At 40.3% G+C, this 25487-nt stretch overlaps 1 protein-coding gene across 1 annotated transcript in view; it reads left to right on the top strand.

Moving 5' to 3' along the window:
- Positions 1-1281, top strand: part of CWC27 (CWC27 spliceosome associated cyclophilin) — a 122550-nt gene extending 121269 nt beyond the window's left edge. The window contains exon 14 of the mRNA XM_013301769.3: positions 21-1281. Coding sequence (XP_013157223.2) covers positions 21-183 — 163 coding nt within the window. The 3' untranslated portion in view covers positions 184-1281. The remainder of the gene's footprint in view (positions 1-20) is intronic.
- The last annotated feature ends 24206 nt before the right edge of the window (positions 1282-25487 follow it).

Below are 25487 nucleotides of genomic sequence, written 5' to 3'. Positions count from 1 at the left end.
AGCTATGTTTTATTTTGCAGGATGTCACATGTACTTCAGTTTGAAGATAGAAGCAGAAAGGTTAAAGATGCAAGCATGCAGGATGAAGACACTTTTGAGATCTACGATCCACGGAATCCTGTAACTAAGAGGAGAAGAGAAGAAAGCAAGAAGATAATGAGAGAAAAAAAGGAAAGGAGATAAAAAGAGTGTAAAGCCAGCCAGAGCTGCCTTGAAAAGTGACTGCAATAAAGTACTGGCTCTTTTGCAAGCTGTAGTTTCTAAAAATATCACTGGACAAGTGTGAAAAGGAATCTCTCTCAAGAACCTGTTGTGCAGTTTTGAAGCAGAGCTATCATTTGTTTCTTAAGTTGTGCAGTCAAGTGCTTGCAGTGCATTTATTATCCAACCTCTCTAAAGGTTTTTAGAATTGTGTATTTTAATAAAACAGCTGGCTTGATTTTTTTCTGTGTTTTAATTACAGTAGTTACTGTTTATTCAACATGTGCTAATCAAAAAGTTTTCAAATTAATGAATGAGAATTTGTCTAAGTAGGAGTGAAATTAGGAGGCAGAAAACCCATCTGCAGGCTTTTAAGATCTTCTGAAAGTATTATTTTAATTATCTGTATTAAAGGCACATGAATGTTACAGTGGTAAATGCTACCTGCCTGAAGCACTCTGTCACAGAATTAAGATGGTGCACTTGCAGAATTCTGTAAATGGTCCCGGCTTTCTTGAAACTAACAAAATTTAATTTGAGAATTTGGTTATTTTCTCCTTCTTTTGAAATATGTATTCCAATACAAATCCCTGCTTGGGAAGCTGGGATAACACGCAATCTGAGGAGTGTTATTGCAGTATTTGGACCACATGAACAAAAAGAGAATCTGAACATACTGTAGTGGTTGCTTAAACTGTTGCAATACCAGAAACATCCCTCTGGTAGAATTATCACTGCAAAGTAGCTGGTAATGAAGATTGGTTTGTTAATTAGTCCAATACAGAAGTGAAAAAAAGTGATCAGCTCATAAAAAACATAACCCTTTTTTTTAACAGTGATTTTACTGGTTTTTGTCTGATCTTACTGATTTTATCTGAAAATGTACAGCTCAAGTTTCCAGTTTAAAGACTTTCCACAGATTTTTCATCCCCGGATGCTAATATTTTTACAGAAAAAAATGGGAATTCTCAGTGCTCCTTACAGCATTTCTGATGCCACAGAAGCTTGAATTACCCATATGGGCAATAGCTGAAGAAGAGTGAGTGCAAGTGAGCAAGGTCATTAAAAGGTACAACCCGAGGAGTGTTTGGCTGATGTTGTTTTTAGAACAAGTTCAGTAAGGTATGGTGTCCTTATCAAGCTGCCACTGCCAAACTTCTTGATAGGGTCTGAGGTGTGAGATACATAAACCTGCATCGGTGGGTTAATATGGCCCAAATGTCAGAGGTTAGATTAATACAGACTATTGCTTTAATGCATGGTGCAACCTTTGAGATAAGAAGAAAACTTGGATGTGTGATGTGAAATCCTGTATAAAGCTGTCATTATCCTCCTCTTAGGCTGAGTGAATTATACTGTTCCATGGTGTAAAGAAGTTAAGAGGGGTTACATTCTTAAACACAGCCGTTCAGAAACTAAGTTTTTTAATCATTAAGTCATTTGCCATCAGGGTGCTATTGGTGAAATCAAGAACATCTCATGTCACGTGCTGTTATCTTTATTCATTGCTTTGTGGAGAAAATTTTAAAACTGTTATTACAGGAAATGAGCGTATCAAAGCCCCATTCTGATGAGGATAGGAGAGAGGAAGAGAGAGTGAGCATGTGTGTGTGTGTTGGCAGAAGAGGTCAACGTGGGGAAAGCGAGGGCTGGATCTAGAAAGAAACTTGACCATCAATTCCAGGAGACAGCTACTGCCTCTGTAATAGTAATAGAAAAATGTTCTAATGACATGTTTTTCCTGTAAGCTAAAGGAGGATGCATGACTCAATGAATGGGCAACTTGACTAACACCCCTTTTAGCTGAATCTTTTTGCCAGCTACCTGCAGCAGCTCTGTGTGTGCTGTATTACACAATTCCCATTTCTAAGCACTAGACGAGCACAGGGAGAAAAGCTTAATGCCAGGTTTAGGGCTCTGCCCAGTAGGAAGAGGTCTGAAAGGCTGGACCTTGCATACACAGGACTGATAACGTCACAAGAACAAGAGAGCAAGTATCTTGACATTTTCTTGATAAGTGAAGCATGTACTGAAAATCAGTGAACATTTTTACAGAGATAATACTTCTTATGTAATTAATGCTGCAGTTGAAACCAAATGTGTTGCCTGTTAAGCTCATTCTAAACACTACACTGTTACACTTTCTGCTAGGAGAGCACAAGGGCTGGACCTGGTGGAAGGATGTTTACCCCAAGCAGCTGTCTTTTCTGTGTCTTATCACTCTAAGTGTTAATGGACATTTACTGCATTAAGCCAGTGTTCCCAGTAGTAAAGCCGGTATGTGCTTTGCACTAAGGCTGGCTATCCGGGTACAAAAGAGGAAAGTTTCTGGAAAGGAAGTGGGGTTTGATGTCACGTTTTTTTTTAAATGAGAGTTGGGACCAACATTCCTGGCAGTTTGCATTTTGCTCTGTACCAAACCCATATGTAAGGCTAAGGATATTTGGATTAAAATCTTTCAATTTCATTTTGATTGTGAATGGAAAATCCACTTTACCTTGATGGGGACAGCTGGAAGTGCCTAGCCCTGGATGTTTGCGAAGGTTTTTGGACTACTTGAGTCTAAAATCAGTCCTGTGCCACAGGGGCTTGGCACAGAGCCTTGTGCAGGCAGAACTCACCATGAGGGAGCATCAATGAGAAATGCTACAAATAGACAGATTCAAGCATTTTTTGGTTATCAAATCTAGGTGCTAAAAATACTTCATAATACTTCCCAGGAATATAGAGCCTCTAAACATTTTTTAATAACTACAAGTAATTGTTAGAAGTGATACTAGTCTTCAGGGCCAGTCAACCCTGCATAGTATTTCACAAGGTGTTCATTAAATAAACTTCTCTCAGAGTTCTCAGTTCAGCTGTTTTAATGTCATTCAATACTTCTTCAAGAAAAGAAAAGGATCTGCCTTTATTCCTTCCGTAGGGAAAGAACAAAACTATGCTTGTAGTAAAGAAACCACACCTATGCAGTAAAGTTACCTTCCATTTTTAAGGAAGGCAATTTTAATAGGCATCCCTGTTGTTACTTTTTCTTCCTACAACCAGTGACAAAACTTTCTTAGCACTAAGGACTGACATATGCCACACTATGGGAACATTAGACATATGTTAAAACTATCAGGCAGATAATCTCAGCTAATCATCTGAGAATCACTTAGAAATGGACTGAAGTGTCTAAATTTTATTCATTTCACTAAGGCAAAAGTAGTTCTGCATTTCATTTAGGAAATGTCTAGAGCAAAGTTAAACCCAACACCAAAAATTAAGAACCTCAAAGAAAGAGGCTGATGTGGTGACAGTTGTCTGAAACAGCTAGTTTGCAATGTGACAGCAAGCTCCCATGCGGCCAGTAACAATCCTGCATGTTTCCCATACTGCTAGGCTAGTAGAAGCATCTTTTAACTCAAACCAATTTCATTCATCACCTGGTGTTCCTATAGTTACATTAAATGTAGAATCCTACAGGGTTGCAGTATTTTTAATACACTGAAATACATACACCTTTTATTTGTCAATAGTGAAAAGCATGTGGGAAATGCAATGTGGGCATGCGTCCCCCTCTCCAAGAAGCAGAAGTCTTATCCTAGGTTATTGGCTGAAAACTGAAGGAACAATTGGTTTTGTGGCTGTCGAAATAATTTTTTCAATGGTAGTGAGATTTTTCACTGAATATCTTTTCTTGAATCTTTTTATTAAGCAGCAGCCATGTTCCACCCTGGTGGCTAGCACCTCACCTGTCTGTATAAACTTGAGCAGAATGTCTACATAGTTGTAATATAACATCTAGGAATATTTGTCTATGCACTAGTAATATAAAACCAGTGTTTTGACATTTGAAGTTTCCTTTCGTAAAAGATGCTATTTTTGTGCACAGATCACTCAGTTTGAAGATGCACACCACAGTGCTGGTATGTAAAAGATTTCTGTGAAAAAGTCAGTGTTTAAAATTTCAGGGTATCATTCACTTCCCCCCCCCCCCCCCCCCCAACCTGCTTTTTCATTACTCAATTCAATAAAAATTTTGTAAGTCCAAACTATGACTGAATTTTGAATTAGAGCACAAAGGTCAGGGCTAAATTAAGTGGCAGCTAAATTGCAGTTTCAATACATCGGCTTTGCTGCCAGTACAGTGGGCCACTGTTGACAAACCATCTGTGAGACAGAGTCCTTCCAGTCATGCCTGTCTTCCTTTAATTAGAAGGAATTTAACTTTCCTAAATGAAAAGAAAGGGTGGGGAAAAAGTATTTGGTCCCTGCACAGACCATTCTGTTGGTAAAGTGGACATTTTTGTTTCCAGACCAGCTGGATTTCAAGTAGTTAGGTCCTTCTAGGCCACAGCTGGTAATAGCAAGATCCTCGAGAACAGCTTGAAGGTTTGCCTTATGAATCCTGTTGGTGACGCCAACAGCTAGTACAATGTACCCTTTCTGCTTTGGAGCTAAAAAAACGCTGATTTCCAGCTGAAGCTGGTTTAATTCTTCCAAAGAGCTGCTACACCTAGGCTGCTAGGGGCATAGTCTGCAATGCCACATTACACAGCTTTCCCTGAGCTGCTGGCTTGCAGCATGAGCAGGTTTGGGAAGGTTGTCCGCACAGTCTCCCCCAGTAAAAGAGTGTCTGAACTCCAATAGTTAAAATAACTGCACACCAATGTTGTCTGTTTTTGTCTAGAGGACCTCAAGTTTGCAGGAGCCACAGATATGTTTTGGCAACATAAAAACTAACCTCAGACAGAATGGATAGCTCCAGACTCTGCCTCATTCTGGCAGAGACATCTGCGTCTGTCATTACTTAAATGATGACAGACTTGGATGCTTAGAAGATGATGAGGGGACTCCTGTGTGTATATTCACAGTAAAAGATGCAGGTATTTGCTTACATCTTTCACTGTAACAAGACATGAACGGATCATACAGTGGCTACATACAGCACAGAGGTTGTGAAGTTAGAAGTGAGACCACATCTCCTAGTGTAGAGTTTTAGACCAACTAGGAATATCTACCAAATGTCACCGATTAAATCCAAGGGGCTGAGCACATTATATAGCCAGGACATACACTGGAAAGTCATGACACAGAAATTCCTTGAAGAGAACTGGGAGCACTGGTGACAAGCATCCGTTGCTACCCTGCAGCGCAGCCTCCATCTCCCTGCTTCTCCCTGCTAGCCAGCATACGTGTGAAGTCATGCAGGCTGAGTGGGGGGAACTGCCTTACTGCAGTGCTGTTGCTGCTCCTGTGTCCTCCTCTTCCAGCACCTACATCACCCAGGCTCAGCTCAACAGCTAATTTACCTTCCCTCAGGCAGCACCTTGGACTAAAAAGTGCCCTGAGTGCATGCTCATGTCCATCAGCTCTCATCCCATTTTTGCATGTAGATGGTAATCCTTTGATAACACATCCTGCCCTGCCAGTACCGTAAGCTTGATATATCCCAGTCTAATGCTGTACAGTGATTCCCCTTCAGCTATCCTGGTCAGACATGCTACATTCCAACTTGCTAGTCACAAATTCCTCATGCAGACAGACAGAAACCTCACACTCCCAGTGGGGCACTCTGATTGATAACCTCTACTCACAAGATCTGCAAGGCACAAGGGGCAGGTGGCACACAGCTTCTCAGTGGCCAACTACCTATGACCTCAGCTGCTGTCACAACAGGATAACTTCTTCTGAATTCATTTTCTTCTACACTGTACTGTGAAACAAATACTTTTTTTTCTTGAGAAGTTTTATCTTCCACTTCAGTATCCATCACAGATGGAGTTTTCCATTTATTTTACACACCTTCTTTTCCCCTTTTTTTCCAAGAACGCTTTCACATGGCACAAGTTTCATTTATAAGACACAGATTGGAAGCGTATGTTTAAAGAGCTACTAAGCTACTGCACACTTGTGCAGGTCTGTCTTACACATCTCACACAAATGTGTAAGAATTGCTTTTTGCCTTCCAGACTTCGCCACCACACTCTCATCATCATACCTTCCCTGTCAGCCACTGTTACTGAAGGGCCAGAGGAAGAATTTATATCATCCTCCTCCTCCTCCCTCTTTTGAAATGGATAGCTATTAGGTTTATAGCTAGGCTCTGCCTCACTCTCCTCCCAAACTATTTCTATGTCTCTGTGTGCTTGGCATCCCAGTGCAGAACTGAAGAATCTGTACAACCGTAGAAAAGCCAAACTTAAGCTGAAGCTGCATTATATTTTATTATGTGCATGTGTAGTTTCTGCACATACTAAAAATGAAAAAAAACCCTGAAGTCAAAGCTTCAGTGAGTAGAGTTATAATTGATATTTTAACTTTATTATGGTTAAAACACTTTCTCTGTATATCTCGCTTTTTTATTCCTGAAACACACAGCAAAATAGCATTGTACCAAAAGTACTTTCTCTGTTCATTCTTGATCCTACCTTTAAGTCGTGCATAAAGAACGAAAGCTGGAAGCTGCTAGAAATACCTAATATGCATGACAAACTGACATTAGTTAACTAAGTTTGAAGTATCTGCTACTCAGAAAAATCTGACCACAGAATGAGGATCTTCTGATTGCAGCCTACAAATGGTATCTGATACTCCTCTGGAAGCAGTAAAAACCTCTGAAAGCTAATTTGGGGGAAAAAAAATCAAACCTTTTCTTTTCCACTTTTTTAAAATACGAATTGGTTGATAGTAGTAACCTTCTACTCCTAAAGCACCATTTAAAAAAGCACAAGGCCTACCTTAACAACTCTAAATTTACAGACATGAAGCTACAAGCATGACAGTGCCTTCTAAAAAAGAAACAAAAAACCAAAACAACAAAACAAAACAAAGCAAAACCAAAAAGACCCACAAACCACACAAACAAACAAAACCCCCTATTCTTAAATCTCAATGCATCAGAAAAAAAATGAGGGGTTTTGCAATTTTATTTAGTGTCTCCAGATCTACATGAAGCAATATTGCAGTGTGGGAAAGGTAGAGGGAAAATCTACTGTTCTTGACTTAGAAGATCTCTTGGAAAACAATGACTGATACAAAGAGCTTTTACTATGGTTCCTATTTTTAGTTTATTAAATACACTGGCTATGGAACAAAGCAAGATGCAACAGTTGTATTCCTCAGTCAATGGGAGTCACAAACTTATAACTCCACTCCAATATTCGTAGGGTTATTTAGGCTGTACACCTGCTCCCCGTTCCGATCTGTTTGTAGTAGTAAAAGGGCACAGTTACAGAATAGCCCTAGGATAGCATTTCGTTTTGGCAGCTTCATTTTGGCAGCCATAAAGCATTAAAAGCTGAAGCTCTTTATATTGAACAATCTGGAAGATCATGTTTTTGCAACAGCTACTGAAAACTCGGCTCAAAAACATGTTTGCTCTTCTTCAGAAGTAACTTCTAAGTCAAACAGATTTTAATGCAACATTGCATTCAGAGGATACTTCTTGCACCTCTTGGACCAAGTGCCTCTCTATGTTCTTGGCAAGCAGTCAGAGACACTGATTCATACAAGTTCACTTATGAACATACACTGATTCAAAAATATTTTTCCTATTTCTTCTTTTTTGTAGCTTTACTGTGTGAATGGCCTGCATGATATGACCTATATTATCAGGTATTGTGCCCTTCTGCCTATAAAGTTATTTCACTGGAATGGCAGAGAATAACAGTCAAAATATGTATAGTAATTAAAAAAAAAAAACAAACAAGATTTCCATTACAGCTACACTATAATATCTCTTACATTTAAAGCATATACAAACCAAGGGATACCATACATTAAACACATTAAGCACAAGAATTATTTCACATGGTAGAGCATGGGTTGATCCCATTCTTATGAACTGGGATAGACTTGGCAACATGGCATAGTAAGCATGAACATCTGAATAATGATTCAGGGGGATGAGCTGGTAAATGGGATACTATAATACGAATCTTTGCCCTGGAGAGTGGGAAGACAGTTTTTAAGATGATTGACCCTTGAGGGGAAACAGAAATATGCATGTTTTAATAGAGAGCAAGATAATGCCATCTAAGGCACCCAAACAATCAAGTTATCTCTGAATGACACAGAACAGCATTTGAGAGAGCTGTAAAAACATGAGGAAACAATAATTCTGACCCGACTGTTGCAGGCTTATTTATATTTGTAATGTAGGCAGAAGAGTCTCCTTCCAGTGTTTCAATAATCATTTTATTTTACAAAGACAAAAATCATTGGACAGAGAAATCAGTAGCAATGTTTGCCTTTCCCAAACAAAGAATTTATGTAAACATCTGCAACTGAACACCCCCCACCACCCCCCGCAAAATCAAACCAGCTTACTTCAACCTTTAAATCTAATGCACTTTACTTGTTTTTGTTTAATTTCAGGTGGTTTCACTGCTACAAGATGAGACTTCATATACCGAAGGGACCAGAATATACTACCTCACTGTCATATAATTTAGGCTCAGTCATACCTCAGACAATATTTTTACAAGGTCACTTTGCAAAAGTATGTCTAGCCTATCCAAATGACAGTATTATTTTTGCCAAAGGTTTCACTTTGGGGATGGAAGTATTCCAACTACTGTTTAATAGGCTATATGGAGAGGCTAAGAAAACATCATTTGTTGCACACACAGCTTATGTGTATAATATAGAACTAAAGAGTACAGACTGACCATTGGCAATATAGCCTAAAACTAGCTTTACTGAAAAAAGCCACAAAAGCAATGAGATTTTGAGTTTTCCTTTCTGATATTATTTTTGGAATTCCTGAGCTTAACCAGAAATATGAATGCACAAGTGAGAAATACATCTGAATTCAGTAGCTATCTAGATTTTCAAAATGCAAAAAGATATTTTTCAGAAGATAGTTTATAACCCGGGTGTATGACTTTTTACAAACAGACAGGACAGCATATTCTCAGCTACAATCTTAGGACAGGGAATGGACAGGAGAGGAATGGCAGGAACTCCAATAAAAAACTTTTTAGAAATACTGATGTGAAGACAACACGCTCTTCATAGCCAAAGTAATTAGTATCAGGCCCAGTTTCAGGAGGGGATTAGAATGTAAAGTAAAACAAGCACATATCTTTCTTCTCAAGCTCTGTTCTTAGAAGACAAGCTTCATCCACAGACTTCATTTCTAGTCAATTTGTAACAGTTTTTCTGGTAAACTTCTTCACGGTCTGAAACTTGAATTCATCATTGTTACTGAATATAATTATAGTGAGAATGCAGTATATTTTAATGGTGTGAAATCTGTCTAGATATTAGTCCTGATTCTTGTAACCTGTGCTGTTTAAAAGGTTAATTTATTCAGGAAGTATGGTGTTTTACTGCAGTAACAGGAGTTCGTATTGAATACTTACTTATTCATAAAGCTCAACGGTTAGAAACAGGAAAAGGTGTTTTTCCTGTGACTCTGTCATTCTTATCAAGGACAGTGGCATTATTCCTTAAAGAAAGTCACTCACCTGCTGTCAGAACCCCTTCAGTGCACCAAGAAAGATCCTTATTCTCATGCTGTGAGTGACTAAAATTACAAAATCCATACCAGACAAGCACTGCCACATGCACCAGAAGAATACAGCACTTGAAAATCAGCTGGCATCTGAACAATCTTAGTATGCCACAGTCAGTAGGTTACTGTAAATAAAATTTGGAGGAACAGAATCACAAGAGAAGACCCCACAGGCTGAGGAAGGAGCTGGAAAAAATACTGCAGCTGTGTAAGGATCTTAGCCAGGGAACCATGGTTCGTAGGCATGGGAAAGCCCAGCCAGGCATTTTGAGTAAAAGTACATGGCATAAGAGGCTTCACAATGCATAATATATACACTACATAATATTCTGTGATAGTTCTGCTTTCAATATAGAAAATAAATGTTTATTTACCCTACAGAGCTGTAGAACAGCTGGCATTCTTCCTCTGTTACAGTTCCATTTAACTCCATGCTTTTTGACAGCACCAGAACATGCAGAAATCTGGGGCTTCTTACCAGATGAGAAAAACTACAGAAGGGTAAGCAACCATTTTTCCTTTGTTTTGAAAATGCTTTTTGTGAACTGTTGGTCAAAGCAGCTACGTTACTGAGACTGGCAGCAGACAGTGGAGTGTTGCTCTCCCCGACCTGGCCACCATTCTAGTGTTTAGGTCTCATCTGTATTTTGCATATATCAGTTGGCCTTTCAGTTGTCAGATCACAGGTTTAGTTCAGGTTCCAAACAGGAGGGAGAGAGGCAAGAAAAGAGCTTCTAATAGCGACAAACTCTTCGCTATTTCCATAATGATACCATGTGACTTTTGGAGCAGTAGCCCCCTGTGACCACAAAAAACCACAGGCATTCAGATATATTTGAGTAAGCTAGTATAATATCACACAGCTATGGACAGACAATATATGGCTCCTGGTCACCCTGTGTGGAATGCAGTTTTAGAAGAAAAACATCTTAAACTATTCAGCTGAAGGGCAAGTCCAAAGATGTCTTGCATAAAGACTCAGTGCCTCAAGTTATCTATTGATTTCTACCCTGAACAACTAAAGCACACATTTTCTGAATGGTGTGAATGTATCTAAAAAGAGAGTTTGGAGACTGAGGTGGTATTTATTCACATACCACTAAATAAATATGCACTATACCTCTCAGAAATATAGTCAACATTAGGAAGGGAGAATACAGACAGCAACTCTAATCATGGAAAAAAAGGATGACACTGTACAGAGATCAAACCTGACTGAACAAAAGGTAAGTCTAGACTCATTCAACAGTAGTGAATTAATCAAGAACCTTTAGTACCAGAGCTACACCGACAGCAAGTGGGGCTTTGTATGACACAAATTTTCCTGAAGTTTCTCTTTTCATGCTTTCTTGGCTCTGTGCTTACATACAGCACCCTCTTTTTAGTGAGTTTTCCAAATAACATAGCCACTAAGCATGATTTCAGGTCAGAACAGACAGGATATAATCAAATGTTCCTACATAATTTAAGTAAGAAGTTTGTCTAATCTCTCTCCCTCGGTATTCCACACTTCCCCAGCATGGTCTTTTCCAGTGCATGACCATTCTTGTCCTCAAAAATCTTTTCCTAAAACCTTACCTAGACCTCCCCTGCTGTAGTTAAAACTATAGCTTCTTGTACCACCCTGAATGAATAACCTTTTCTGCTCTGCAGCAATATTTTATGTATTGGAAGATTTATCATGTCTCCTCTCAACTTTTTCTTCTCTAGAATAAACAATCCCAAATTTTTAGTTCTAAATCATCCCTACTGATTTTCTCTGGCTTTTCTCCCAGCTGGCCTGCATTCTTCTTTACCTGTGGTACCTACGGAAGGCTGGACACAGCAGTCTAGCTAAAGCCCTACTAATGCTAAGAAGAGAGGAATGAATTTTAACTTACAGCACCCCTGTTCCCCCTTCTCCATTGGCACAACTTTTTTAATGACATTTAGCTTGTGAACCATTATAATTCTCAAATCCTTTGCTAGTAACATACTGGTTAGTATTTATTTTTTATTTTAGCAATTTGTTATTCCCAAGAGTGGTATTTTATATTCATCTGTATTGAACTGGACTTTATTGTTTTGGGATGTTTTTTCAATTAGTTGCAATTGTTATGATTTCTAGTCTTATTCTCCAGCACTCTTGCAAGCCTTTCTAGCTGTAGTTTTGCCTAGGCAATACTTCCTCGGTTGCTTATGAGAATGCCGTATGAGACAGGTCAAACTATCAAACAATTAAACTTATGTCTCTGCTATCTGCAAGCCCTATTACCATACACTAGAAGGAAATTAGGTAATCAAACTAAATTTATGCAATGAAGGCTAAGCGCAAGTTCATCATGTTCTGAAGAATAATATGAAGTGAAAAAAATCTATTCCACAGAAGGAAAATATTTGCTGAAATGCAATTTGTTCTTAATATGATATAGTCTGTGCAGGATAAAGAATGCTTTTCATATTTCACTAAATCCAGCAGCATGAGCCAAGTTAAGATAGAGCTGAGGCTTAAAACCTGATTGGACATTCAATCACATGCATTTCTTTTCTTTAGTTGTGTCATGAACCTCTGGCTGCAAATTGCAAGATTATGCATACCCCAAGCCTCCAGTCCGTTAAACTGGTTGGATGAATGTGTGAAACTGAATCAAAAGCCAGCTCTGGGTCTGCACAGATGGTAAGGCAGAGGTAAGCACTACCAAGCTTTCTCAATCTTTTTATGTCAGCAAGGGTACAGATCTTCTGAAAAAAGAGAATCTGTAGAGGCTTTTTACTTGCGTTGACATAGCAAGTTGTGTCATCTAGACACAGTAACTAAAACAATTTCATTTCCTGTATGTCCTCATATGAATGTTTGTAATTCCTCTTACCAAATAAAAGGGCTGAAAAGGAAAAGAATTAAAGTCTCAGAACAACTGCTCTCATCTGTCATTTGAAAACTGATATGCCATGTCTCCACAAAGGAAGTCAAATGCCTCCAGCAATTCTTTTTAGACTGATTTCCACATGGTTCTTTACACTTTAGTCAAAGGTACTGCCACTGAGAGGAAGCCCACAAGCTACAGAGAAGGAAGATAAGGGGGTTGCTAAGTATGTGAAATATTTCATGATGACTGTGAACGTAGAACAGCATTTCACATTTGTGAAAGCCAGCTGGACTTATGGGGAGATAATTGGAGGTTGTCTAAAAAGAACCTCAGCCTTGCACGTGAAAACAGAATCTGTCAGTGGTCAGGCTGAAGGTGAATCTCGTCTTTATCTTCTAAAATACTGGACACATAATCAGGATGCGACTTCTATTTGAACAGTTGTCACTAAACAGGTCCAAATATATCTGTCCTGTGCAGTGCAGTCTTTGCTATCATCTAGCCTTTGATTCTGGCACTTCGATTTTTCTCTGTGATCAGTGAGACTTTAGATACCTTGATTCGCCTGTCTTCTCAGGATCAAAGAACATATTTTTTTGAATGGGGCCTGGTAGTTTATTAAGCAGAATTCAAGGAAAACAATAGATATTGTCTTGAAAAGTCTGTTGAACTGGGAATCAATTGCCTTTTCTTGTTCCTCCTGGCATACTGGTACAGTTTAGGGGAGTACTGTTTCCATACACTGCTCTAATCCTGGAAATTAGTAGACTTATTCATTATAAGGTACAAGTGAAAAAGAGTGACAGTTGTTTCCTGGGAGGTATTGGTACTAGAATGTGGTTATTTGCTGGTATCAACACAGCACTTAATGTTCTGCTGTTAATCCTTTCTGTAGGACTATCCCATCCCATGCTCAACATTTTGACCATTCTTAAATCATACACTTCTTGAACAGAGCCACTGCTTTCCTCAGACTCAAATATGAAATCATCTGACTAAATGAACATGTCTACATTTCTACAACTCTTTTTTTTTCAATGGGCATTACCTAATCAGAAGAGATGTAGCAATTACACCAGTAGTTTGTGCCTCAGGTCTCCAAATTTTTGTTCCCAGAACAATAAGAAAAAGGTGGTCAAACAATAGTCAGGTGATGCATCCCCTAGAAAATCCCACTAGACTAATTTTTCTGAAATTAGAAGATTTTTAACATGACAAGCAAGGCTGACACCCCCACAGTAGGGCCACAGAGAGAACCACTTTTCAGGTCTAAAGAGAAATATTAAATATTCATCTTCTCATACTTGAACGAAAGCAGTCCTGTATCAGGTTTGGAGTCAGATTATACCACCAGCCTCTCCACTTCCAAGCAGAGCTTAGAACCTGTCAGGCAAAACATGGCCGTGGCCAAGAGCTGCAGTCCGTGCTGTGCTTCTGAGAAGCATGTTACAGAAGCTTAGGCTGCCTTAGCTGGGAATACTTGCATGCTGCTTCACACACAGTGCTAACTTATCTCCTCTGTCTGCTTCTGCCACATTTCTGCTTTGATGCTGTGCATTGAAAAAAAAATAATCGTTTTCTTGTTAGAGCAAAGCACTAGGTGTCAGAAATAAAAAGCACTACCTCTTTATACACTGGTTGCACCAATACAGTTACTTCTTTTTTACCTAATATGAAATTATTTTTACTTACTTTATATTAGACGTTATTGTTATGAAGTAGCTACGTTTGTTTTGGTGTTTCTTTTTTGGCCAAAACTGTCTTGCAGGAAGACCAAACAGAAAAACATATTTTAAACCTTCCATTTTACTGCATCAATTTTACTAATGTGATCTTTTTTTCTTTACAAGTGTTTTTCCATAGCACCCATGCCAAACTTACTCTTAGGCTATAGGGAGGCAGAAGACAGACAGGGACAATGCTATTTGAAAGCAGTTCAACTCACCTCCGAAATAATGCAGCTGTAGTCTGTTGCTACATTGGCCCATGCTCACAAAAAAACACTAAATGAAGTGCTTAAACACAGCACTTCATTCCCCTCAAATCCAAAGAGAACATATGTCCCTGCTCAGTACTTGGACTCTGACTGTTTTTTACATCCAGGTAGAAGTGGGAAGTCTCAGGTATTGAGTACTGACGTAGTATTTTGAGGACACAAGCTCTCAAGGTCAGGGCTTTACGTTTAAACTAGTTAAGAGGCATAAAAGCCCTTCTGAAGTACTTAGGAGTTTCCCTTTCAGCAGAGTTCTAGGAAGATTTTTATGGAGCAAATCCATTTGATACGTAAAAAGGATGGAATGCAAATACCATTAAAATAGATTAAGATGGATTTGCTTTGTTCACGACCTGTATGAAAAGTATCATCAAACAGCAAGCTTGGAGGTTGCTGAAGGAACAGTCTCTGGGAAGATTACAGAAAGCTTTTTCCTCTTGTCCATAATCAACATATTATGGCAAGTTCACAGAGTTAGTACTAATTATTGCATAAAAATTAATTTGTAACTATACGGTATATGAATGTTTTCTCTCTGAAGTGAAATACAAGCATATTCAATAAAATAAAAACATGTGTAAAAGCTAATGGTACAGAAAAATCCCACTAAGGGCTCACACAATATGTCCTCATGTAAATCAGCCATCCAGCTACATTTGTGCTAAAACATTGTGCTTCTGTAGAAAAGGGTCATTCTCTGTCCATCTTATTAGAAGATATTATTAGGAGTATTAGAAACTATTGAATGGAAAGTCAGGTCACCTCCAAGAAGTCACTGAGGAAAAACTTTATTCCTAGCCTTTAAACATAAATACTGCATGAAATTAAAAAAAAATACCATATGAAATAAGTCTTAGTCATTCTTTCAAAATAATTTTCATAAACTTTCAATTCTGGAGTCATTAGTGGATTCCTTTATAGTATAAAATGTCTATTTAGAGTTATGTATAGCGCTCAGAAGCAAGAAAAGGAACCAATATGGAAGAAAAAACCCAAATAAATTACACAGCTCAGTTTCTCTTTCATTTTCTCTCTCTCTCCTGCTACCTTGCTATAGTTTCTTTAAAAGCTCCTTTCACCTCAATCTTCCTTATTTTCAAATAGGTTTCTTCTATTTCTTCTTTAAGCCACTTCCGGCTAACCAGGGAGGTCCCAGTTGACTGGAAGTTCGTGAATGAGATGTCCATATACAAGAAGGGCCAGAAGGAGGATCTGGGGAGCTACAGACCTGTCCGCCTGACCTTGGTGTCAGGGAAAGTTAAAAAGCAGATCATCTTGAGTGCCATCACACAGTATGTACAGGACAGCCAGGTGATCAGGCCCAGCCAGCATGGGTTTATGAAAGGCAGGTTCTCCTTGACAAATGTGATTACCTTCTATGACAATATGATTTGCTCAGTGGATGAGTGAAAGGCTGTGGAAGTTGTTTACCTGGACTTCAATAAAGTCTTTGACACCACCTCCCACTGCATTCTCCTGGAGAAACTGGCTGCTCATGGCTTGGACAGGTGTACTCTGTGCTAAGTAAAAAACTGGCTGGATGGCCTGGCCCAAAGAGTGGTGGTGAATGGAGTCAAATCCAGTTGGTGGCTGGTCACAAGTGGTGTTGCCTAGGGCTCAGTACTGGGGCTGGATCTTTCTTGATCTGGACGAGGGGATCAAGTGCACCCTCAGTAAGCTTGCAGATGACACCAAGCTGGGCAGCAGCGTTGCTCTGCGGGAGGGCAGGAGGCTCTGCAGAGGGGTCTGGACATGCCGGACCGATGGGCCGAGGCCAGCTGGATGAGGTTCAAGAAGGCTCCGTGCCGGGTCCTGCACCTGGGTCACACCAGCCCCACACAGCGCTACAGGCTGGGGCAGAGCGGCTGGAAAGGGCCTGGTGGGAAAGGGCCTGGGGGTGCTGGTCGGCAGCCGGCTGGGCATGAGCCAGCAGTGTGCCCAGGTGGCCAAGGAGGCCAGCAGCACCCTGGCTGGTATCAGAAACTGTGTGGCCAGCAGGGCTGGGGCAGAGATTGTCCCCCTGTACTGGGCACTGGTGGGGCTGCACCTTGAATACTGTGTTCAGTTTTGGGCCCCTCACTGCAAGGAAGACTCTGACGTGCTGGAGTGTGTACAAACAAGAGCAATGAAGCTGGTGAAGTTTTTCGTGAGCAAGCGCTATGACAGATGGCTGAGGGAACTAAGGTTTAACCTGGAGAAAAGGAGGCTCAGGGGAGATATTATCACTCTCTACAACTACCTGAAAGGAGGCTGTAGGGAGGTGAGTCTCCATTTATTCTCCCAGGCAACAAGTGATAGGACAAGAGGAAATGGCCTCAAGTTGCATGTCAGGGGAGGTTTAAATTGGATCTTAGGAAAAAAATTCTTCACTGATAGGGTTGTCAAGTATTGGAACAGGCTGCCCAGGGAAGTGGCTTGTTTGTCTTTTCTTGCTGCAATTAAATAACCAATGTGACTCCAGCTGACTTCTGTGACTCCTCTATACCTTCCCCTCTGCCTCTTTGCTAACAGTCTTTTACATCTGGCTACAAATGTAGAAAACTGCTTTCTTCCTCACCTTAACAGGAAAAAAAAAAAAAAAAAAGAGGTAAAATATCCCAGGACACTGCTGAGGCAAGCAGTAACACTTTACTAATCATAACTGCATTCACATATCCCTCCTCACCAGCTGTCAGACCTTCCTCCTTAGTTATGTCACCACTGTAGCTCCTGACCAGGGGCTGTTCCTTAAGGACAAGCCAGCGAATACACCATACACGACTGAAAAGGTTAAGTAAAGAACTCTGGAGTTTACCCTTCCCCTGCCTCCTTGGCATGCAGCCTGAGCTGCCTTCTTTTCTATGAGAGGCTCCAGGCTTGCTGCCTGGAGTTTGAGGCAAAGATGATTTGGATGATACGCATGTCAGGTTACAAGCATATTCTGCTTTCCTGTAAAAGAATGAAGACAAGAAATCAGACACACATCTACACTTCAAATGTGCCATTTTCCAGATTGTGTAGTGCAAGCTAATGGCAAAGGCCCCCCACACAGCAGCTGCTGTCAAGGCAGATATAATACCATTCTATAGATCTTGTTTGTAAAGCAGAAAAACTGGGAGATTCTGTATTATTTACAGCCCCACCTTCTCATTGAGACTAGTTCACACTGGTCAAAGCAGCACCAAAATGTGTACGGATAGGCCAGATTCCTTCCAGCTAAGTGATTTCAAAATGGGAAGAATTCGCAGCTAGTCATCATTCCTAGGAGGACCACCCTGGCTTATGAGGACCAGGTCAGGTTAGGTACAGCTCAGTCACAAACACTGAGAGAAAGGTCCCTTTTTATGGGATCATACACAATCCTTCATCATCCATCCATAATAAAGGACCTCTACAGCCCCCCTAATGGATTTGAGCAGTGAGAGATTACTCAGAAAGGACACGGAACATAAACAAGGGCTGTTAGATACATCTGAGAAATAAGATGCCCCTTTAACACCTAAAGTAACTACAAAAGTACAATAAACCAGTCAGGGCTAAAAGCCCTTTCAGCTTTTTGACTAGGAATCTCAAATTGAGATAATGGGCTGTCTGCCCAGGAGCTCAATGAAACCTGTTCATTATCACAGTCTCCAGAGTGATATCAACAAGGCGTTCCACCTGTGGGGAGGGGAGGGGAGAACTTCTTTTGAAAGGTAGAAAGCAAAAAAAAAAAAAAAAAAAGAAGAGATTTGACTTTCTGTCATTTAGTGCTTCTGCAGGTTCCTATGACAAGCAGCTACTTGCTCCCACCATCTGCAGGTACCAGTCCTGTGACATCACCCAGTCTCTCCTGGACTAACATAATGGATGCAGTAGGTGCCACCTTCTCAGGTAGCCTGACTGGGTGCCCAAGTGCCAATGCTGGTAGAACAACTCACCTTTTTGGCTGCTCACAGGAACATGAACCCAAAAATGGGAGGGTAGGAGAGCTCTCCTGCAGAAGAACGCTTGCATTTGAGCCTCTGCTCCCAGTCGTGGGTAGTTCTTGCATTCCCCACAACCTTTGTAAAAGCAGCAGAGAACTACTCATCAACTAAAGCCCAGCTGACAGAAGCTCCTTGGAGTAGTCTGTAAGATGAGGTGAAGAAAACTTGAAAAAAGGCTGCTGTGCTGATTTTACTACTGTGCCCTTCTGGGCAAAAGGGCTTCCTGCATGCACGTGCAGTTGCTGGGAAAGGTAGTTTGCTGAAATGTAGAGATGTTCAGCGCTTCCCATGGTGGTGTCCCTGCCCTGCACTTTACCCCGACCTAATCCCCAGCAGATGATGAAGGTCACTGTGAAGCTTGATTCCTGCCCTAACCTCAAAACAGCAACTCCCCAAACACCCATAGCAGATGCCTGGCAAATCCAGTGAGTCTGAGCACTCAGAGCGAGTAACGCCTGCTGCCAGAGAGCCTTAAAGGAGCAGCCTGTGAGTCTCTCCAGTACCCAATGCGCAGTAACCCATACCAATGACCCATACTAATGCACATACTGGAAAACAAGCCGTCCTACCACCCCTACAGAGTGATCTAGGGCACACCCAGGTCATCAGCTTGGTTAGGAGGCCACAGCAATTCTCACCATCATCCATGCTGGAGGCAGCATGAGGGTGGAGGCATGCATGTTCACTTTGAACTGCTTTTCCTCCCCTCTCCAGCAGGTGACAAGGGATTTTCCTCACCCCACAAGGATGGTGTTTTTCAGAGTCACAGGGTGAGCAGTGACTTTCTTCCTCCAGCCCTCCTGATGCCACCTCAAGTCTAGGAGAAGAGAAATAAGATGTTAGTATTCCCTACCTTGGAGAGATTGTTCTTCAGCAGTTTGTTTTAGACCAATAAATAGGCCTCCAGTCCCAGCTGGGCCCTCCAGGCAGTGGTCTACATACCTTCCTCAAATTGTATACTTGCTCTGTAGGGGATCATGCTGTGCCTCCCTTTTCTCCTCACCAAGCAGTCAAGTGCATGAACACAACAGGATGGGCACTTTAGTACCATATTAACAAGAAGAGGCCTCTCTCTGCACTATGTCTGTGCCCCTGACTTTGAAGGGACGTGTTATGAAGTGCTGGCAACACAATATGCAAGTGTGCTGGTACAAGCAACCACATGTGCTGCACATGGTGAACAGAGAGCTCTGCAGTGAAAGCTGCACAACTGCATGTGGGTAGATTCAGTAAACACAGTGTGGTTGCCAAGGCTTCATCCTTGCTCCATCGAAGCATACAGTTGCTCTCACAGTGTCCTAAGGTTAGGACAGAATTAAGAGACAGGAAGATTAAACCTCTGGGAGGCCATGTCAGTGGCCTCACAGGATAGCTCACCCATGGCCAAACTTCAGTCTCTCTTGAGGAAGAGTACTGGGACTTTAGGATGTCAGTCAAAAGAGGACGATGATTAGAAAAAGATCACAATAGAGGCTGGAAAAGCATACTCTGAAAGGGTGCAGAATATACGTATATGCTAGGCATTTATGAAGGGGTGTGTGTTACTGAAACTGTCCAGAAATCAAATAATTTTGTTTCATCTGCAAACGCCAGATTACTATTCATCATTTTATAGATATCAGGGGGAAAGGACAAGCATAACTAAAGCTTTTACAATTAGTGCTTTTACCTATAGTTCATTTTCATATGCCTAAATTTAATCTGATCATGTAGATATACGGATTTTGCATTTCCCAGTCTCTTGTGGAATTGATTTGCATTCAGTGAATTTTCATTTTGTTCCCCCTCCCAGACTGAGTAACGTGCTACCACACAAAGACAAAAAAAGGACCAGGGCCATTGTAAAATTAAAAAAAAAAAAAAAGAGACTGCAAAACACACCACACACCAACTTTAGAGCATGCAGTGAGAGCTTTTAAAATCTCAGCCAATGTGATTGTCTTTTTGTTTGGACAGTGGTAGGAACAATAGGATTTTTGGCTAATCCCTACAGTTCTAGGGAATTAATAAAGGGAGATATTAAACAATATTCACTTGGCAAGGAAATACATATTTAGAATTACTGAAATGGCTACAGGTGAAATTTTATAGATCCCTATTTAGTTGGATGAGGAGAAGTTGCCTTTACATGTACTATTTTGCAAAATACATGCAGCAGTAAAATATAAAATTCTGGAAAAAAGCAGAATCTGCAGGATAAAGAAGGGAGAATGGGAGCAGGCTGTCAGAAGTTCGTATTTCCCACAGAAGGAAATGAACAAAGACATATGGGACAAAACCAAAACAATGAAACATGTAAGCAAAGATAATGCTTAAATGGAAAAAAAAACAAGAGAGAAAAGATTGGGACGTGGGGGTGGGGTTGCGGGGGAAGCATGCTATCAAAACAAAAAGATACGGGAAGAATACTAGAGGAACAAAGAAGAAAAATAGTGATAGATGGCTAATATGCTGCAGGTCTAAATTATTTTTTCACTACACTGCACACAAAAGGAAAGAAGATAACATCCTAGGGACTGAGGCATGTTTTCCTAGGCTTGGGGGAGCGAATTGTTGAAAGGCTTTGCCCTCATCATAAAACAGATAAGAAGGCAATTAGAACTACTGAAAGCCAACAAAGCACTAGACCCAGATGACTTAAATCCCCAGTGGAAGAAAGGGGAACTGGAAACCTTATAGAAAAGATTTATGACAGCTTATTGAGAACAGGGTATTACTAAAGGTCTGGAGAAAGAATTGATGCATTACCACATTTAATAGAGGATAGAAAGAGCCAGGGAACAAATGTGTTCAGCTGTAGGCACACATATGTGAAATGCTTACTAGGAAAGGTAAAAAATTTGTATGAGATATGGAAATAATAAGGAGAAAGGGAGACAGGGAACACACATTTGCAAAATTCATTATTTTTGGTTTCTTTGGATATCTGTTTGCATTCAGTATTGATCACCTAACAGTAAGGAAGGGCATATGTAGTAATGGCCATCTATCTGGGCTTGAGGCAAGAATGTAATACGCAGCCAGAGTCTCCCCCAGATCTGCATATGGTTGTTAGTCCAGGAGAGCAGTTCTTCCTGATAAAGGACCCAGCACAGGCAGCTGTATCAGTCAGTGGAGCATAAACACGTTCATTCTAGTGGTGGGTTCCAGCCTTGCAGAAGCAGAAGTTAATTGAATAACCTGGCAGACACATCTGACCACTTAAAAGCAATTTCAAAAGCACCTCAAAGCATGAAGACATGTAAATAATCCTTCAGAGACTACAGAGCAGCAGCAGAACACTACTGAAAGACATATGAGTCACAACTCAACACTGAAGGGACACTTTCAGAACTGCCCTTAACAAGTGAGCACTTTTATAAGTGCAGACACCACAATTCGAAATTATTTGCATGGTCAAGGCAACATATATGGGGAAAACATTAAAGAGATTGACACAATTTAAGGTCAAAACACAAAATACAGTACGTAGATGTTTGTATCCCTTCCCTTTCTCCCCCAAAACATTCTGCTAAATTAATCCTAGATTATGCTATTAATTTACTCTGGACATTGATTTATAGTTTTAATTTCCACTTTCTATTTAAGAAGAGTTACTAGCTTCAGAAAAAGCAAAATCTTTAGGATAAGAAGGTAAAAAATGCCTAGTTATGCATTTGTGCACTTAGGTTCTGGAGGGCAAAATTAGAGCTGCCAAATTAAAAAATACTCCAAACACTAATTTTCTTGATGTGATTTGGCACATGGAGCTGAGAGTCAGGTAGCCAATTAGCACACTAACTCCTTTAAAGGTCTTCTCACATACCACTTCACATTACAAGCTGAGAAAAGTACTATACAACCAATACACTAAGGATATTTTTCAAAACAAAAAGTATGAACATTTCTACCAAAATGAAGCTTGTAAAAGCATAAGCATGGTTATGGCAAGAGGCAGAGCCACAAGACAGCCTTTATACTTAAATTAATGTACAATCTTCAAAGACCTTCACCTTTCTTATCAGCAAGCCTGTGCACACTCTTGTCCAGAGTTTGTCACACAATTTATCTTTTCTAAGAGGGGGAAAAGATTCTGTGGGAAGTGCTGTTAAAAGACTGGCACACTTCATCAGTGTGAAACAATTTAAAGAAATGCTGCTATTTTTAGTTTCAGTGAGACATTTAGTTCATTAAGTGGCACTTCTAGCTGTCCTAATCACCATGTCTACCTCTTCTTATGGCCAAAATTTCTGATCATCAGAAAACTAAAATAAACTTGCAACATATACATCACCCCCAGAGTAACAACAGGGATAAGAAAGGGTTGGATTCACTGAGGGGAAAAAAAAATCCAAAATCAAAGAAAGATTTACCATGCAGATCAAAATGCTTATATAAGCACCAACAAATTAGAAAGTGGTACCACACTGGAGTCAGACATCATGTTTTGTCTTCTAAAAAGTGTCTGAAGTATTTGTGTACTTCATCCCAAGATCACAGCAAGACATTTTGTTCATAAGTTCACACACTGATTAGCACATAAAATCAGACGAACTACATTTACCAAAAAGAATTATTGAAATACAGGAGAGAAAAAGCAGCATTAGAAAAAGGATTAAGTGCACTGAATTATGGAAGTTGGGACACGTTGATAAGAGAAACGATGGAAGTTCAAACCAACTAATTTTTAAATGTAAAGACTGTGAGAAGAGAAACAAAGAAGAGCTAACAGCTATATTTGCATCTCCAGTATTTTATAATGACAGCTATTTGTAGCTCCATTCTGAACAGTCGCCTTCTGTCATTTAATATCTGTGTATTCATAACTGCACAGTTAATCTTACTAAAAGCTAGCAATCTAAGAACTGGCTCTCCACTCTTTATTCATGTAGTTTTCTCACTGTATTTCAAAGCATTGATTGGTCAAAAAAATTAACACAGCTGGGATTAAAAGTGCTACACAACAGTCAGGAGCACATGCTGGTTATATACAATAAGTTCAAAAACAAATAACAGCTGTGATGTTTTTTGACTCAAGACAGAATAGTTAGCTGCTAATTCAACTTCTGACACACCTCTGCACAGTCAATTTTTCTTTGCTGTTTTGTTTTTATGTGACTTTTCATTTCACCAGGTCAGACCATATCATCTTGGACAGCCTCAGGGGCCTCTGAGCAATCAATGGCACAGAGTACAAAGGTTGAAAAAGCAACTGCAGGTGCAAGCTCTGATATCACTGATCCAGTTTGGTGCACTATAATCACCCATTGCTTAAGGCTTCAAAAACACCAGAGTTGACCCTATGCTTTATAAATTATGCTACTTTTACAGAACTATCCCCTTCAGCTATTGAATGAATTGTTTTGTATAAACATGTATCAAATCTCATTGTTCCTTTCCAAGCTTCCAAAGTGCATAGCTTCCCCCAGAGGGGAAAGAGGCTGAGAGAGACTTGGAAGATTGTAATGGATGGGGTGTGGGGGGGTGGGAGCAGCGGGGGAAGAAACAAAAGAAAAAAAACCCAGCTACTATATTTTGGCTAATAAAAAACTATACAAAACAATGCTTATCCTCAGGATTTATCCCTGTTAAAACAACTTCTGGCATTAATTGACTGCAGCATAAATTTCCCAAGAACATTCAGCTCTCCAATACAGTAAAACAGGTTTGGTTTTTTTCATTCATAATCTCATCTAATTAGCATAAGCAAAGGAAAATGCTATAAGGCTGACCTTCAGGCAAACAAACAGAAGTATTTTATGGCTACTATCAGGAAAGAGGAAGTCAATATATTAGACTCATAAAGAGGCTCAAGATCTGCATCCATCTAGATGTCCATTAAAACCTAGCTCGTGAACCTGCTGTCTATGCCTGTAAATAGCTACTTAGCCAAGTTATTAAGAAACTACACTTAGGTTTAGGTGCGTGCCTAAATACATACCATTTCAGATGCATTAGGCAGGGGGAGGCTAAGTTATTCTTTATCATAGAATAGAGATGTTGAGTCTCTCTCATGTGTGGGTGTATGCACTCAGACCCCATATGTTCAAACAAGACACAAAGAAACTAACATCATTATTTCCTACCCTGTGATTAAAACTGTCATCCAGGATGTGGGAGACCAGAGTTCAGTGCCCTTATTTGCCTTGGGGATTAGAATCCATACCTCACCTGTGCTTCCTTCCCCCCCACCCCCCCCCTTCCCCAAGGACAAAGCTATGGGATACCTTAAGCAAGGGGTGAAGACATACCCATTCAAGGGAGATACCCATTACACTGACACAACATCCTTTTGTGCATCTAGCCAGTTACACACACACACACACACACACACACGCACACGCACACGCACACACGCACACACACGCATGCACACGCACACGCACACGCACGCACACACGCACACACACGCACGCACACGCACGCACGCACATGCACACACGCACACACACGCACACACACGCACGCACACACGCATGCACACACGCACGCACGCACACACACACACACAGAGAGTATTTGTTTACATGGCATTTTGCAGGCAGGCACATGAAAATTCCACCGAAACTGAGCCAGCAGGACAGTGCCAACTCTGAATGAAAAGCCATACTGTTGCATTTAGCACATCATTGAGCCTCAAATGATAAACCCCACTCAGCAGTAAGCAACTTTAAATTCGGGCATTTCTTAACTTTTCACTGTTTAACTATATTAAAACTAAAAATGCCTGCTTGCAATATATTAAGTAGCGAGATTAGTAATATTCCTCTGAAGCACTTTCCTAGGACTTGAGCTAATGATAGTAATAAAAGACTGGCTTTCATTTTGTGGCCCTATCTGTAGGGGGAAAAGACACACACCTTGTAAATTTGTTTTACAAATTTTTTGCAAGACAGTAATGCAATTGGAGATCCAGGAGGAGTGGTTCTGCAGGCAAGCAGGCCATAGTTAATAAGCCAGTCAAAATGATCTAGCTGCTTCTGTGAAAAAGCTTAGAAAAAATGCAAAGCTTAAGAAAA

Source organism: Falco peregrinus, chromosome Z (assembly GCF_023634155.1).
Source record: "Falco peregrinus isolate bFalPer1 chromosome Z, bFalPer1.pri, whole genome shotgun sequence".
Classification (NCBI taxonomy): Eukaryota; Metazoa; Chordata; class Aves; order Falconiformes; family Falconidae; genus Falco; species Falco peregrinus.
Note: the sequence above shows the minus strand (reverse complement) of the source record. Positions and strands in the feature narration are given on the sequence as shown.